At 47.1% G+C, this 15,794-nt stretch overlaps 1 protein-coding gene across 1 annotated transcript; it reads right to left on the minus strand.

Moving 5' to 3' along the window:
• Positions 1-9,305: 9,305 nt before the first annotated feature.
• On the minus strand, positions 9,306-12,840 carry COX19 (cytochrome c oxidase assembly factor COX19). The gene is made up of 3 exons (XM_021539711.2): positions 12,622-12,840; positions 12,413-12,524; positions 9,306-11,423 (listed from the first exon to the last, which is right to left on the minus strand). The coding sequence occupies exons 1-3, from the start codon at positions 12,701-12,703 to the stop codon at positions 11,336-11,338; spliced, it is 282 nt and encodes a 93-aa protein (XP_021395386.1). The 5' UTR covers positions 12,704-12,840; the 3' UTR covers positions 9,306-11,335.
• Between the last annotated feature and the right edge of the window lie 2,954 nt (positions 12,841-15,794).

The raw sequence follows: 15,794 nt of genomic DNA on the forward strand, positions 1-15,794 counted from the left end.
GGATGTGAGGATCTTCTGGCCAAGGAAAGGTTCGGAGCTGTGCCTCCTTAACCCCTGCTGAAACCTTTTTATCATGTATGGGTCACCTGTGATGCTGCAATGTCCTGTTTTTGGTTCACAAATCTCTGCTTACAAAAACAATCTTGGTTTTGCAAAGCAGGTCCCCATTTAAATCATCCAACTCTGTTTTCTCCAACAAAGCAGAGCCCTCCTGCAAGCTCAGCTCATGCTATCCATGCTGCCCATGAGATTCGGGGTGTGCACAAACATCTGCAGGAGGAGGCTGCCAGTAGCTCCTGGAAAACTTCCACAACCAAACCACCATCTTGATCCTGCAAACATGAGCATGCAAGCAGGTTCCTGAGAACACTTTGTAAGAGAAAATAGACCCTTAAATACAGGCAGAGTCATGGCCTGGTACATTTATAATGCTCCCTTTGCCTGGAATACATTTTCCTAAATAACCTTTACATTTGTGCTGCCAGACAGGTGACTGTATCCAGGTTTATTTCTGTTTTTAACTGGATGCTGCACTGTTCCTTGCTGACTCAACCCAGTGTCACACATCGTGCTGGGCTTGCTGGTTTTACACACATAGCTTGATAACGTCTGGAAACTCAGTCCCATCCTAACCAAAGGCATAATCCTCCAAACAGACCTTTTGTGGGGAAACAGCTGCTGCATCCAGACCCTCACCTTCTTCAGGCTCTGAGTCACTGACACTTACCTGGAGCACTGACTTCTAACACCCTCAGAGTGAAACCAGCTCAGCAGAGTACCTTAACCCCCCACACCTGTGCTGTGTTCAAGCTTGACAGTGTCAATGCCACAGGCTCAGAGCTTTACCTAAGCCCACGTTAGGCCAGGTTTTCATTTGCACTTTGGCTTTTCCAGAAGAGGCATTTGCTGAATGCTCCATGCAATAGCCAGGATGCTGCACATCGTCATGGGCTTACCACGGGCCGGGGCTGGGAGCAGGGAGAGGGTTTGCTTTGAAAGTCTCTGTTTAGCTTTCCATTAAGACTTATTGATTCTCTTAATTTTTTGTTCCCCTGGTTGCTAGGCGATTCCTCTCTCTCCTCCGTGTGCTGGAAGCCAGGGCTGCAGACAGAAATTTATATCTTGTAATAAAATCAAATAAAACAGAGCCTGTTGTCAATGATGAGAGGGGAGAGTTTCATAAAGGACAGGCAGAGCAGGGCCAGCAAGGGTCGATCAGCAGCATCCTCAGCATTTAAATCTCATCACAATTACTCCAGACTCCACACGGGGAAACAAACAGCCCCTGTGGGTGGAGGGAATGTGGAGAGTCAGGGAGAAAAGTTAGAACTAAATAAGCCAGAAATGAAGATAAACTTTTGTTCAATGGAAAATCAAAGGCTTGAGCCGACCTCACATATACAAGGGTATCTCTGTAAATTTACTCCTGGTTTACCTGAGGTTAAGAGGTTGGGTATTGCCCCAGTGTTGATCCAGGGCAGGCACCGAGGTTCTCCTGATGGACATTGACTCCTGAGGAGTGTGATTCCTGGCGTAGACCAGGGACTGCATCTGAATTTATATCTCACACGGGGTAAAGAGCAAAGGTTGCTCCTGCAGGGCTAGAGAAGGCTGATGGGCATCGCTGCTCAGGCTTGTCCATGTCACACTGTTCCCTCCTCTGAGCTTGCCCACACTTTTTCCGTGGGTAGCACCTTTCAGGGGGTGCCTAAATGAATTTGCTCCTACTTCTTGTGAAATCTCTGACCAAACTCTCTGGAGATAGGTTGTCGTTGCTGTCAGTACATCACCCTCATTCAGATGCTTCCTGTCTCTCCACTGCTAAGTGACTTGGAGGTCTGGCATAAATTCATATCCATATGTATGTAAATCCTTACATATTTATGTGTAAGATGTGTTTGTTTGTAAACACACACACTTTCAACTCAGTCTTTTCCAAGTCACAAGGTTGTTGCCTTAGAAACGGACATTATTAATGCCATCTCCTGAGGTGCTAAGCAAGGGCAGCCCCTGGAAATGCCAGATACTGAGGTCAGAGCAAAGAACACCCAGAAATTCCTGGAAACCTTTCCATCATCTTTGTGGTGACGCCCTGAAAATGCACAGACATCATTATACGTTCTCCTTGCCCTTCCTTATCAGCTCCTTTCACCCCAGACTGCCTTTTGTTAGGAAAGGGCTGTTTTCTCTGGGGTTTAGTTAATTTCGAAGCCCTAGCCCTGAAATGGATAAATCAATGTCACAACCATGCAAGTAAAAGGGTGTTAAACACAACCCTTGATGTGACCCGGGAGCGCATTCACAGCACAACGTGGGGAAGCATTACAAATTCCTGCGTGAACAGCAAACCTGAACAGAAATATCAATAATTCATGCCACTGCATTCAAGCAAAACTCTGGAGTAGCAGATACACCAGGCAGGATTCCATAGGCTTCCTCAGCACCACAGGGGAGGCAGCTCTTGCAGCTGGAGGTTTGTGTGAACAAGCTGCAGTACTGGCACCAGCACCTATGTTAAATAAGCACCAGCTCATTTCCGTTGCAGTATTGGTTTCCTGTTCAAAAGAAAAAGAAAAAAGGAAGAAACCAATCCTAGAGTTTTTTTCTTGTAAAAAATAAAGAGTTTTCTGGGTTATCCAGTTAAATCAAGAGTGGGTATAGCTGGGAGGGAGGAATGCCACAGAGCAGAGAGCTCAGAGCAGGGCAGTTTAAAAATGCTTGAACCAAAAATCCAATACTGATGCCAACTTTCTCTTATTTTGAGCAAATTGCTGTAGGGAGCCTGTGAGATTTTTTTGTGTGTGTGGCACAGGGAAAAGCCCACTCACAGCATCTGTGTGGTTAGGATGTGTGGATTGAGTTGAAGAGGATAATGCAGGAGAAATTATGTGAGGGTATAAAAAGAACTGTGATGTCCTGTGTCTGCAGAGCTGCTCTGCACCTGCAGCAGCCCTCAAAGAAGAAAAAGTGTTGTGCAGGTTTAAAAGTGTCTCACTGCAGAGTGATCTGTAGATCAGGGTTTCTTTCCATTTGCATAGTAGTTAATTCTATTGCAGCCCAGTGTCACCAGTGTGAAAAAAGGGGAATCCTTTGCTCCCATGATTGAACAGTCATGCAGTTACCACCATGCAAACCAGACCACAGAGATCCTTTGTAGGGAAGCAGAACAGGGGAGAATAAGGGCAAAGGAGGGGGGGGGGGGGGGGGGTGTTCAGACCAAAATCTCCTTTTTTAGATTTCTGCAACACCCCAGAGCTGATCACTGCTCTCTCACAGCCATGCTGCCACAAAACTTCTCCAACCACAAGCCTGTCATGTGCTCAGGACACTCTTTCAGTTTCTTTTCTGCCTGCCTCTGGCCAGCATTGGGCTGGTTTGGGGGTCAGTACGTGGTTACAGGGGCTGCTTAGTTGCTCAGACAGCGTGGTTGGGAGCCAAAATATGTCTGAGAGAGAGGGGGGGGGTTAATTGATGGCTTGAAGATGGTGAATATTTGTATGTCTGCTCCATGGCACCTGGGGAAATCTCAGTGTAAGAAAAACAGCTCTGCAATAGTCCTGTTGTTGCACCAAACCCATTTCCTATGATGTGAAATATGACATGGAGGGGGCAGCTGAGGGAATTGGCTCCATGGCAGCTGCAGCTGATTTCTACTGTCCAATGACTGGCTCTTTTCTGCGCACAGAGGAGATGAAATTAGTCCAAGGAAGTCAACAGCTCACCTATGTCTGTGGCAGACCACTGCTTTCAGCATTATTCCTGATTTACCCTAATTGAGAGGCTGAGGCCTGTGGAATCTCTGCATGGAGAAAGCCAACCTGTGTGTGATGACACTCATACATCAGGGACTCAGCTCCTCCAAAAAATAGTCAAAGTGATTATTCAGAGCAGGACGTCATCAGTTCAGTGTGAGTCAGAGACACAGCAGGACGGGCTCGGTGTGCAAACAGCAGGGCAGCACTTATCGTGGAGATTGCCTTTGCTCTATTTCAATAAGCTAATCTCTTCCTGGCTCAGATGGCTCATCCTTCCAGGAACAGCTTGGAGACATTCAAGCAGGAGACAGAGCTGTGTGATGTCTTGAAGTGACCCACCCACCTGCTGCCAGCCCTGGGTGCTGGAGCCAGGGGCTGCCCAGCCAGGGACACAGAGCAGAGAGGATGGTGGTGCTACAGGCAGGGCCACAGGACAGGGGGCAAGCCCAGCACTTCACTTCTGGTCTGGAAGTCTCTGCAGCAGAGCCTGAGTTCCTCAGAAGAAAAAAGATAAACCATTTCAAAAGGCCGTAGAAGAAGGGAGAAATCAGTGCAGTTATGGGCCCCAGTGGTCAGTCTCGTGTCACAGACTGCTGGTCCAGCTCAGGCAGCTGAGAGCACATCCCCTTCTGTAGCACTGCTCAGCTGTGATTTGAATGAAGTAGTAGATGGAAACAAAACTGTGGTTTTTCTCTAGAAAGAGATTAAAAATGATAGCCTGAAGAGAGCTGCCAAACAGCTGGAGATGGTAATTCAGCCTCCCCCCAATTAACTTTGTCCACACAAAGTTGAGGGCCATGTCCCACCCTTCCTCTGGCTGCTGATGGGATCATTTGGATGTCACTGTATGCCTCCTAAAAGCTCCCACAACGTTGAGATACAGAGCATGCTGCTCATTTATCTGTTTATTTCAGTATGCTTTGCCAAAGAAAAATCAGCAAAGAATTAATTAACAGTAATTATTTCTAGCAACAACAGAGCAGCCCTGCTCCAGAAGCCATGAAAACAACATCATGAGACCCCTGTGGCCAAAAAGCCTTTCTAAACAGGTGCAAAAATAAACAGTTTTATAGCAGGGTATAAAAAGAGCCCAAGCCAGGTTGGGGAATGGCAGGAGAGCAGCCATTTCAATGGCTGAGTCGGAGCAGTCACCCAGGTGACTTTTGTGAAGGAGCTTTAATAAACAAACCAGAGCAGAAGCACCAACCTGAGTGAAAGAACCAGCAGGACCAGGTTATTGCTGCTATAGAGGGTTTACTACACCCATCACCCTGTGTTATTAGTGCTGCTGAAGTGATTTACTGTCCCAGTCAGTCCAGCCGATTAGAGCTGTGATCTAAAGTACAGCCAGCTCCAGTTTCAGTGATAAACATCACCCCCCTGCCTATTACTTGCTAAAATAAGCTGAAATAAAGCCATCAATCCAGACATCTCTGTGCTCAAATGAGTCCTTCTTAGCTGGCACCACCACACCTGCAAGTCTCCTGCCATGACTGCTTAAAAGGGTGGAAGTAGATGTTCCAGACACGCTCTCATTTTTCACCTACCTGGTTCTTTTTCAACAGCCAGTGAACTCAGCATCTCTGTTTGACCAGGACTTGCACCTCCTGTCAGCACAGCCCTGCAGTGCCCCAGTTGTGTAACATCTCTGTGCTGCCCATGCACAGCCTGAGCATCTCCCCTCACACGAGGTCAGGATGCACCTCCTGCCAGAATGTTCCCCTCCATGCTGCCTCCTCATTGTTGGCAGTGGCCAGTCCCTCTTTTCCACCAGACTTTGCAGCAGTTTGGGGTTGGGGGAAATGAAATAAACCCCACAGCCCACCCACCTGCACCGCTCCCAGTGGTGTCTGTGCACACAGAATGTTCACTCCTGATCCGTGGCACTGCCCTGCTCTCCCACACAGATCCTGCTCTGGATTAGGCTGCATGGACGCAGTACACCTACACCTCTGGATCAGACAGAAATTGGAAAGCACAGAGAAATTTGTGCTGCCTTAGCAACCACTCTGAGCACGCACATGGACACGGGGGATGTGCCAAACAACAGGCACACCCAGAGCCTGTGCTGGGGATGGGCTGGGTGGTGAGGACAAGGCTGAAGACAACCTGCCTAATCCAGGGGTTGAAGTCAGCACAACTTAACTCCCACCCCCGCACTGAAGAGCAAAAGCCAAGGGAGGCAACCTCAGCCCCCAGCAAGGAGCCAGCCTCATTACACCCCTGGGATTTCCCACTTGGTGCTTGCTCATGGGGCCATGAAGGCCCATTTATCAGTGGGGGGGTTTTGTTCCTGCCTGGTTCAGCATCCTGAGTTAACCAGCAATTTTCTCAGCATTGATCTGATGTGCAGCTTCTCTGCAATCCTGAGTGGCAGCGGGAATATTTTTTTCCCCATCTAGGTCTGCCTGCCTAAAAACTGACTTCCTCAGTGTGGTGAGATGCCTTTCCATCCACCCAGCCCTGCTACCTGGGGCTGTCAGTGCAGCCCAGAGGAGAAGAGCCCTGGTAGATTGGCAGCAGATGGCTGCAGCACACAGCATCACATCAAACCCTCAGGGCCATCCTGGTGCCTCAGATTCAGCAGTGCCATTATCCTCCTGCCTTGCCCACTGAGGAGAGATGCTTCCAAACCCAGCTGAAAACCAGAGCATGGTTTAATAACAGAGAAATGCAAATTGAGAGACACGACGGGGCCTGACTCCCTCGCAGAGCACCCCCTCCCATGCTGCTGCCTTCCCACATGCTGCCCTTGTTCAGCAGCTCTGCAAGCAGGATCAGATTGGGTGTGTGAGCAGGCTCTTGCTCAGCAGGGCTTGCTAGCAGCAAGAAAACTAGAAATCCTTCAGAAACCACAGCTGTCATCTCCTCTAAGGTTACTGAAATAGGCAAAGGAAAAGCTGCCAAAGGAGGTGTAAAAGCACCCCCACCACCTGCTTTTTAAACCCATCAAGGTGAAGTGAAAAGCCTGGGTCATTCTGTCTCCTTGCTTTCTTCACCCCCCTGCTCTTTTTTTCCACCACTGCTCCTATCTGGGTTTACCATAATTCACAAGGACCTGGACAGAAAAGCATCCACAATACAAGGTGGTTTATGGTGCAGTTCATTGTAGGACAGGTGGCCCCAACATCCCTCCCACAGCAGTGGGAACCTACCTCACTCTGTGTGGGAAGGGCTGCTTGTGCAGGCACCCCACTGCAATGTGGGACACCAAGGGCTGGATTCAGCCCACAGATCTTGTCAGCTGAACTGTTTTACCTCCCAGAGAACCGTGGCCTTTTCTGGGCTAGATGGTGAGTGCCAGCTTGTCATTCAGCCAAGCCCAGCAGGAGTCAGCAAGCATAAGACTGATGCACCTGCTAATGCAAATCCCAAAATCTCCTGGATAATGAGAGAGAACACAAGCATCAGAACCTCTAGGGAGAGCCATAAAAACCTGTCCCTGTATCATCATCAGTTCCAGGAAACAAAAAATGGATCAAGGTCTATCAGGTCCCCTGCATACACTCATTGGACTTCTAGGTGACTTTCTATGAAGCTCCTATTTTGAGCAGTGATCAATTATGCATTTCAAGCCATATGGCACCTTCATTCCAGAAGGAAGGCATTTTGTCTTGGAATCTGTAAGCTAGAAAATCTGCTGCATCCTGACAAAAAAGCAACATTGCCAATTACTTACAGAGCAGATCATTAAAAAAAAGAAAATTAAAACAGGATCAGTTTAATCAGATGTCCAGTTTTCATTGAAATGCCCTTGAAAAGAAAATATACCCTTGTATGTGCACTTCCAGTTTTTTTTTTTTTAAATTCATGTGAGTCAGAGCTTTGATTTTTGTGGGAAACCTGATATAATATACAATATTCCAAATTTAGCAGAAGGATCTCTTCCAGCATGGATCTCCTCCGGGCACAAAATCACTTAAGTCCTCTGGATAGGTATGCTACCAGACGACAGCAGTCCTGCACAATAGCAGAAGCATCATGCCCATCCCAGGAAATATGGATGAGAAATGTAGAAAAATACTGCTCTCCAGTGGAGCCAGAACATCCAAGGCACTTCTCAGAGCAGCAACAAGTGATGCTCCAGACATTTTTTATATGGCAGCAGGCTGTTCCTTCTCTCACAGCCTCCTATAACCCAGGTTTCATTCCAGAGGATCTGTCAATATTGTGCTGCCTCTCAGTTCTCTGCTTGGAGTGAGACAACGAGGTGAAATTTAAGAGGTGCTTTAACTCGTTGCCCCTCACCTGGTTCAGCCAAAACCAAAGGCAGCAATAAGTAGAAGCTGTTGTGATTGCTGCCCCTAAGGACATAAATCACCAGCAGCAATGTGCTCTCCCGAGGAAACCAAGCTGGTGCATACGTGAAACAACCAGCCACAAGGAGCTCCTTGGGCTTGAAGCCAGCAGGACAAACTGGGAGAATGCTTTGGGGAAGGACCAAGCGTGAAGGTCAGCAGCCACACCCGCTGCTCTGACTGCTCACAGCCCCAAACATCCACCCGCAGGTGCTGACAGCTGTGACCTCCTGCTATGCCAGGTATGTCCTTGCAGGTGGCAGATGCAGCTACAATCCCTCCTCAGCTCCGAGGCACAGCCTCACTGTGCTGCTACAAAGGACCTTGGACCATGGCCCATTTCCAGAGCAAGAGCAGGAGGCTCTCTTTGTGTAGGCTTTTCTGTAAAAGCACACCCAGAGCTCTGGAAATGTTTATTAAACCCTTTCTTCCTGGTTCTGCAGGTCACTGTAGTTGTTTGGAGAGATACACCTAGAGCTCGAGGTCTCCCAGGAAGACTAAGGATGGTTAACTTGCAGCAATGTTCTCTCTGTAAATAACTGCTGTGATCAAGGTTAAGCTCTTTGTGGTTGAGTGGATTTTAATCTGAGCAAAGAATGTGTGGGCAAAGCTCTGCTGATCCAGAGCCCTCCGGGGATTCCCTGGGACCGATCCCAAGCAGCTGGGTGCCTCATTAGGGTGTGAATGAGGCTTTGCTGCAGAAAAGCTACAGAAAAGACAATTGCACCTCCCTGGTTTATTGATTTCTGTTGCGATGGTAACAGCTCACATAGACCTTCACTCCACCAGTCACCACTTCCTCCTGCTTCGGGCTATCCCTTGCACACCTGTGCAATTACACCCAGGCTGGCAGGCTGCACGTCAATCCCAGCTGATTCCCAATGGTTTGCCTGTCTCCAGGTCGCAGGATCTGTCAGCAGGTGGAGCTTCAGGCAGCGCTGGCACGGGCAGCACCTGGCAGGCTCCTCACAGGGAGATTGATGCACTCCCACAGCACAGCAGCTCATCAGCTCCAAACAGCTCCACCTAGAAATCAGCGTCCCTGACAAACTGCCTCCCCTGGAGCACACACAGCTCAGCCCAGCGTTTCCAGAATACAGATTTTTCCCAATCAGTGTATCAGAACCTCTCCAGGACAGGCTCCTGGAACATAGCAAAGTTGGCTGTGAACCTACTGCTTTCATTTGGCTTATACCCCACTGTCAGTTTAAAGGAGTACAAACCTGGATACCACCAGCAATACTAAAATAAAGAGGTTTCAAGTAGAAAGGTTTAATTCATGATTTGTACATTGGCAGGAATGAATTGAAGAACATTCTGGGAACTCTCCCAGTGTTGCAGGGACTTGTCCCCCTGACAAAGTTGGGAAAACTGACCCCAGATCTGGCACTAATGGCTTTTTCCCCCCACTTCTCAACTGCATCAGATCTCAATGTCTGATGTCCCCCAGCAGCTCTGAGCTTCCCTTAAAGCTCCACTGAACACATTCTTTTCTGCTGCCACTGCTTACAGCCAGAACAGAAGTGCCTCTGCCCATCCCCTGAATTTTCAGCTCTCCACTCACAGCCCTCTTTGTCCTGGCACGAGGGGACAGCAGCTGACTTGCTGTGCTGGGAAGCAGGATGAGCTCAGCGTGCCCATGGATCTGGACAGGATGAGGATGTGATCTTAGGGCTGCTGAAAGGTCCAAACCTCTCCCCACTGCAGTCTTTTTAGGGTGGCAATCACTCAACACCTCAAAAACTTTGTAACAACCTGGAGGACAGGGCTGGCATCAATGTCTCAGGGCAACACAGATGGAACTGGTGAAGGAATTGCTTGGCCAAAACAACAGTGCAGAATAACAGCCAAAAAAATGAAATTACCATTGGTAACAGCCCAGATTACTCCCCCACCACTGGTGGGTTCTTTCAGACCTACCAGGAATTCACTTTGCCTTATAATATTCAGGGAGCACAGAAGCATGAAATTTGATTTCTTTCTTCTGAAGATGCTGGAGATTATTTTAATTCTAATTTGGTATCGCTAAAAGAAAGCTCTTATTCAGTGGTTTAATATAATGTCTTCTAGTGTCTGTTGCAGCAATACAATCTCTATATTTCCTATAAATGTACTAATCTCACCAAAGAATATAATTTGAACAGTAGAATGAAGTGGAATAAAAATATGCAGCAGCAAGCAAATGTCCTTTTCAAACAGGAGACTGCTCTGAGCTATGTGCACTCTGTTCCATCAGATTAGACAGAGCAACAATTTCAATCTCAGCCCCAGTGATCAGTATGAGGAGCAGAAAATGTTCTTCCACCCTTCCCCGAACTCAGTATGAGCAGGTGCACAGTGGAGAGAGGCAGAAGCAAAAGCAGCCAGCAGGGGAGGTGAGATGCATCAGAGAGGGGACAGCAGATAAAGTGGGAAGCGTTGGGGACCTGCCTTGGCAGAGAGAGCCAGACACACAGAGAACTGATTCACTGGGTTAAAAACAAACACAAAAGCAGCAGAACATACAGTGGACAACAAGAGTTACAGATTTATTGCCTGCTTGAAACACATTTCTAGGGGGCTAACAGGCCAAATTATTTCTGCTGGAACTCAACATTAATTAAGAAATACTTCAACTGCATTAGAACATGCAAAAGAAATACCACTATTGCCAGTGAAATGATGAAAAAATTAGGTGAACACTGGTGGCATGGTAAATAAAAGCAGAATCACTCCCTGACTGGTGTCTGGAACTAGAAACACTCTCCCAACAATGATGGAAGATGAAATGACTGAAAAAACACTGCACCTCAAGTACCCCCATGTCTTCCACAGCAGGGTGAGACCACCCCAGGCATGGGGACTTAAGCCAGTATTTTATAAAAATCAATTTTAAAGTACAACAGCTTCATTTCCACCTGGCAAGTAACTGCTGTGAGCATATCAGTACTGCCCACAGAAGATTAATCAGTAGTTAAAAACCTACACAATAAAGGATTGTTTGGTTTTGGCTTTTGTCCCCTTAAAATAAGACTTCACTGTTCTTACAGGGAGAACACTTTGGGCTGTAACTGTCTTGCCTCTAGAGAAATTAAAAGAAAGAAGTTAAGAAATGCTTGAGCAAAGCAGACAAAGACAGTACTTTTTGCTCATTTAAAGAAAAATCTTATTTTAGGACAATTAACCTTTGGAAAAAGGTTCTTTCAGGAAACACTTCCTATTGCAATATGACCAGAATGTACAATATGTACTACATTCAGAGTAATGCTTTCCCTTCACGAGGAGCAAAGTTGTCTGTCTTCATCACGACTTCTCAGGTTTTTCTTCTGATTTCTCATTTATCAGGTCTTTAAATCCCAATTTTTCCAGTGGTTCATTAGCCATAAGTTGCCTAAGTAAAAAAGAAGAAAACAACAAAACACATTTTAGAGAACACAGCCTCTCTCTTGGTTAGAGAGCAGCAGCATTTTCTACTTCATTTACTATTATTTACCCTGAACAGATCCAAGACACCTATACAGAGTGACTGCTGTTTGACAAGACCTCAGAATATTCAGTTGAAGGAAAGCAACACTCAGCAATTATTTTTCTTCCTTTACAGTGGTTTTCTAATTAAATATGTTGTTTCCCCATTTTAGATACTGTGTAAGAGTTTAGTCAGAAACTGACCTGACTCCTGGTTATCTTTAATTACTGCATTGCACAAGAGCTTCCCAAAATTCTACCAATGCCATTGACATTTTCAAGAGACTCTGGTTTAGAACAGCGTTTGTTGTGCCCTTAGGCTTTGCTGTAGCGATTTTCAAACTCATTTTTGATTTGCAGTGTACTTTCCCTCGATACAGGGAAATCTGTAAATTTTTCAAAGTTCCCCGACTCAGCCTCGTACAGGAAGCAATGCATGGATGGAAACATCCCTGGAAAACCAATCACCAACACTTTCTTCACTTGAACTGACACACAAAAGCTTTTAACTTGCCTGCTTGAAACATACTGCTAAGGAGCTAACAGGCCAAATTATTTCCACTTGAACTCAGCATTAATTAAGACTCAATTGGGTTAGTGTATGCAAGAAAAATACCACTGGCTCTGAAAATTCATTGCTAGTTATACACAACGCTTGTAGGCATCTTGAACACAGCTCTTTCTGAGAAAGCCATGCACAAGGTGCGCAAAGGATGGGCTACAAAAAAAGTTTAAGTTGTAACCACGGCTGTAAACGAACAAAAAAAAGCTTCACAGCGGGCGTAGCGGGAGCCACAAGGCAGGGGTTAGAGATGCTAACACGCAGCATGTTTGCTTTATGGACGGAAAGCGCGGCGGGAGCGCGGCCCCGCTCCCCCTGGGGCCCGCGGGGCGCGGCCGCCGTCCCGCACTCGCCTGTCCATGCGGCACTCCAGGTAGGCCATGGCGCTCTGCCGGCAGGCCGCGCTCTCGTAGCCGCTGCGGCGCAGACACTCCATGAAGCGCTCCTTGAAGGCGCTGCACTCGCCTGGAACACACACACCGCGAGGGCCGCGCTAGGCCGCGCCCGGCCCGGCGGGACAGGCCCGGCGGGACAGGCCCGGCGCTAGGCCGCGCTACCGCACCGAAGTGATCCAGCGGGAACGCGCCCTTGTCCGGCGGCCGCGGCGCGAAGCTCTTGCTGCTGAAGTTCATGGCGGTGGACATGTCGGTGCCGGGGCTGGGGTCGCTCTCTGGAAACTCTCGGGTCGCTCCCGGTTCCTCCCGGTTCCTCCCGGTCCCTCCCGGTCCCTCCCGGTCGCTCCCGGTCCCTCCGCCCGTTCCCGCCGCCAGGGGGAGCCGCGCGCCTGGAGCGCAGGGTCACGTGACCGTGAGCGCGCGTTGCTATGGCAGCCGGAGCGCGCCGCTCGTCGCCATGGAGACGGCGCCGGCGCCATGTTGGGCCCGGCGCGGAGCGGGAGCGCCGCTGCCGTCCCTGCGCCCGGGGCTCCGGCAGCCTCCGTCGGCAATTAACCGATTGCTCCTCACAAAGCCCGTGCCGCTGTCCTCATTCCCCTCCCAGTGCGCCCAGTGTTTTCTGGGTTGTCCCGTGCAGGACTTTGGGGTCCTTGTGGGTCCCTCCCAGCTCAGGATGTTCTGGGATCCTGTGAGGCTGCGGCTCGTTCTTGTGATGGTCCTGGGCTGTTTGTCTGTGGAGGGGCCGGGAAAAAGTCTGTCCCTGGCATTTGTGCATTGGGAAATGGAGGAGGAAAGAGCCAAACTTGGAGCCTGCTGGCTGCTAATCCCTTCACAGGATCCAGCCTCGTCCGATCTTTCCCTCCTGCCCTTCTGCCCCAAGAATAAATTCCTCACCTGTCACTGCTGAGCTCTGGGTCCCGACTTAAAAGGCCATTTTCTGGACCCAGGAAGGCAGGATGAACTTAGAAACACTACAGGATTTGGGATGGGCTGTCCCCATTCTGCTCAACCATCAGCCACCCGTGCTGGCCACCATGTGGTTCCTCATCTCTCATCAATCCTCGTGGTTTAAGCTGTGCACAAACCCTAGGAACAGCTCTGAGTTATTTTTGTACCTCCTAGAAGCACGTGGGTTCCCATCGTGTGGCATAAATGGTGGGGGACAGCAGTAAAACCAAGGGATGCTGGCAGAAGCTGGAGAAATGGTGAACTTCCAGATCCTCAAGATGTATAACAAAGAAAAACACCCCTTTTGCCCGCAGGTTTACAGCACAAACTCTGCAGATTCACAATCTCCTTCTGAAAGGAGGATGAGAAATAGCTTTAATTTAACTCACCAAGTGTTAACCGTGGATTACGCTGGTATTTTTTCTTCTTTGCCCATAGCTGCAATTGGTTTAAGACAGTATTTTATCTTTCTTAAGTTGATTTTCTTTTAATTAAATGACTGAGCTAAGCAGAAAGAATTCAAGGCTAGGAAAAAAAGAAATAAAATAGCTTCAATTTTTAAGGACAGCCATTATGGAAATATTAACTGCAGCTCCATTTAAAGTGCCTTTTGTTTATGCTTTGATTGCTTTCCTATTACAGTATTGAAATTGTAAATGGAAAATTACACCATGTTCTATTACATAAGCAACTGGTTTGCACAGCTTGAAATATAAGGTTTTATTATTAGGTTTTCAGGGCTATGAACAATAGATGGGTTTTATTATACAGTAAATAGCACTTTTCCACTTGACTTCATTATAACACTTAATGGTAAAAGGGAGCTACTCCTCTTTCATAAATACATGCAGCAAACTGTCTCCCAGATTTCAGACACCCAAGCAGCAGGGAACTAACTTTGGTTTATCTGAACACATTTAACTGACGTGTCAAGGCCCTTGATTTTAGCAGACTGCCCAAATTACATTCCTTCCTTTCTGTCACAGTGGCCGACTCGCTGTTTTCCCATGCAATGAAGGAAGAAGTCAAACGAAAAAGATGTGCATGGATCCCTCAGTGGAATTAGTCCCAGGCAGACACCAGCAACTCTTTCCAGTTCTGTTTAACACCTTTACCGATGATCTGGGTGATGGGGTTGGGTGCACCCTCAGTGAGGTTGTAGATGACACCCAGCTGGGTGTCAGTGTGGATGTCAGGAAAATTCATTTCCCCAAGCATTGCCACGGGCTGCCCAGGGCACTGGTGGAACCCCATCCCTGGAGGTATGTAAAAGCCTTGTATATGTGGCACTTGGGGAAATTATTTTAGTGGTGGCCTTGGCAGCACTGGGGGAACAGTTGGGCTCAATGATCTTAAAGGTTGTTTCCAATCTAAATCATTCTATGATCCTCTGCAAAGGCTACATCATTTTGGTATATTTTATTATATAATTTTTTTTAGACTATTCATTAACTCAGGTTTTTACTTTGGAGTCTTAAATGTTGTAGTTGCTCAAATTCAGGTCAGGTATAGTAGCAGGTTTTTGGTTATGATTACTTAATGTTTTTATTGCAAATGCCAGTTGTACCTTCTAGAATTTCCTTTAAAGGTACAGGTTTTCATACAATCTTCAGTACACATGCTTCATCAACTTAGGATAAGTTTTTCCCAAGGAGATCAAATAAAACCCACATTAGATAATCATTGTGAAGGAAAAAAAAACTCATTTGTGGATTAAACCAACCAGTTCCAAAAGGACTCAACAAAAGCAGAGCCAAAAAGAACAGTGCCACAAAAAAAGTATTAAATGCTTTTCACATATTTTCTTTCAAAGGAGCAAGAGACTTTGCATCAGGGAAATCTGAAATAGCTTCTTCAGCAAAAGGATGCCCATTATACAAGAGAGATCAGATAATTCATAGTGTTTCACAGTATCTCTAGTATGGAGTCCTGAGCCCTTGCCAAAAATTAGAATGCTCGAATTAGAAGACTTCCCAAACTAAGGAAAATCTTAGCTCTTCCCCTTTCAAGTTACACAGCTTGATAGACTGAAAAAGAAATAAAAATCCTTTGCTTGAATCAGACCTTTCATCATTAATTGTGGACTGAAGTAACACTTAAAATTGTTCTTTTCCAGTGTTGTCAGGTAGTGCTGAAAACTTATTCCACTACTGGTGTTTATCCATCAGCTGGACAAACATCGCCTCAGAAGGAGTTATCACACACTCACCAGTACATTTTGGAAGCACCAAATTGAGTAATACTTCAGAGAAGAACCTTTATTCATTTTATGGGCAGGGAAATGTCCGTGACTTCCATTAGTTTCCTTCTCTCACCATGCTGCCTCTTTTAAGAGCCTGCAGACTCAAATTATCAGGTAGTTAATTGGAAAATAATTTATTGACAAGCCATG

Source organism: Lonchura striata, chromosome 16, assembly GCF_046129695.1.
Source record: "Lonchura striata isolate bLonStr1 chromosome 16, bLonStr1.mat, whole genome shotgun sequence".
In the NCBI taxonomy this organism is placed as follows: Eukaryota; Metazoa; Chordata; class Aves; order Passeriformes; family Estrildidae; genus Lonchura; species Lonchura striata.

Excerpts from the sequence above, each read along its gene's own strand:
- COX19 (XM_021539711.2), bottom strand. The coding sequence starts at position 12,703 with ATGTCCACCGCCATGAACTTCAGCAGCAAGAGCTTCGCGCCGCGGCCG. Across the intron at positions 12,525-12,621 it reads GTTCCCGCTGGATCACTTCG|GCGAGTGCAGCGCCTTCAAG; the intron begins GTGCGGTAGCGC and ends TGTGTGTTCCAG. Across the intron at positions 11,424-12,412 it reads CTGGAGTGCCGCATGGACAG|GCAACTTATGGCTAATGAAC; the intron begins GCGAGTGCGGGA and ends TTTTTTACTTAG.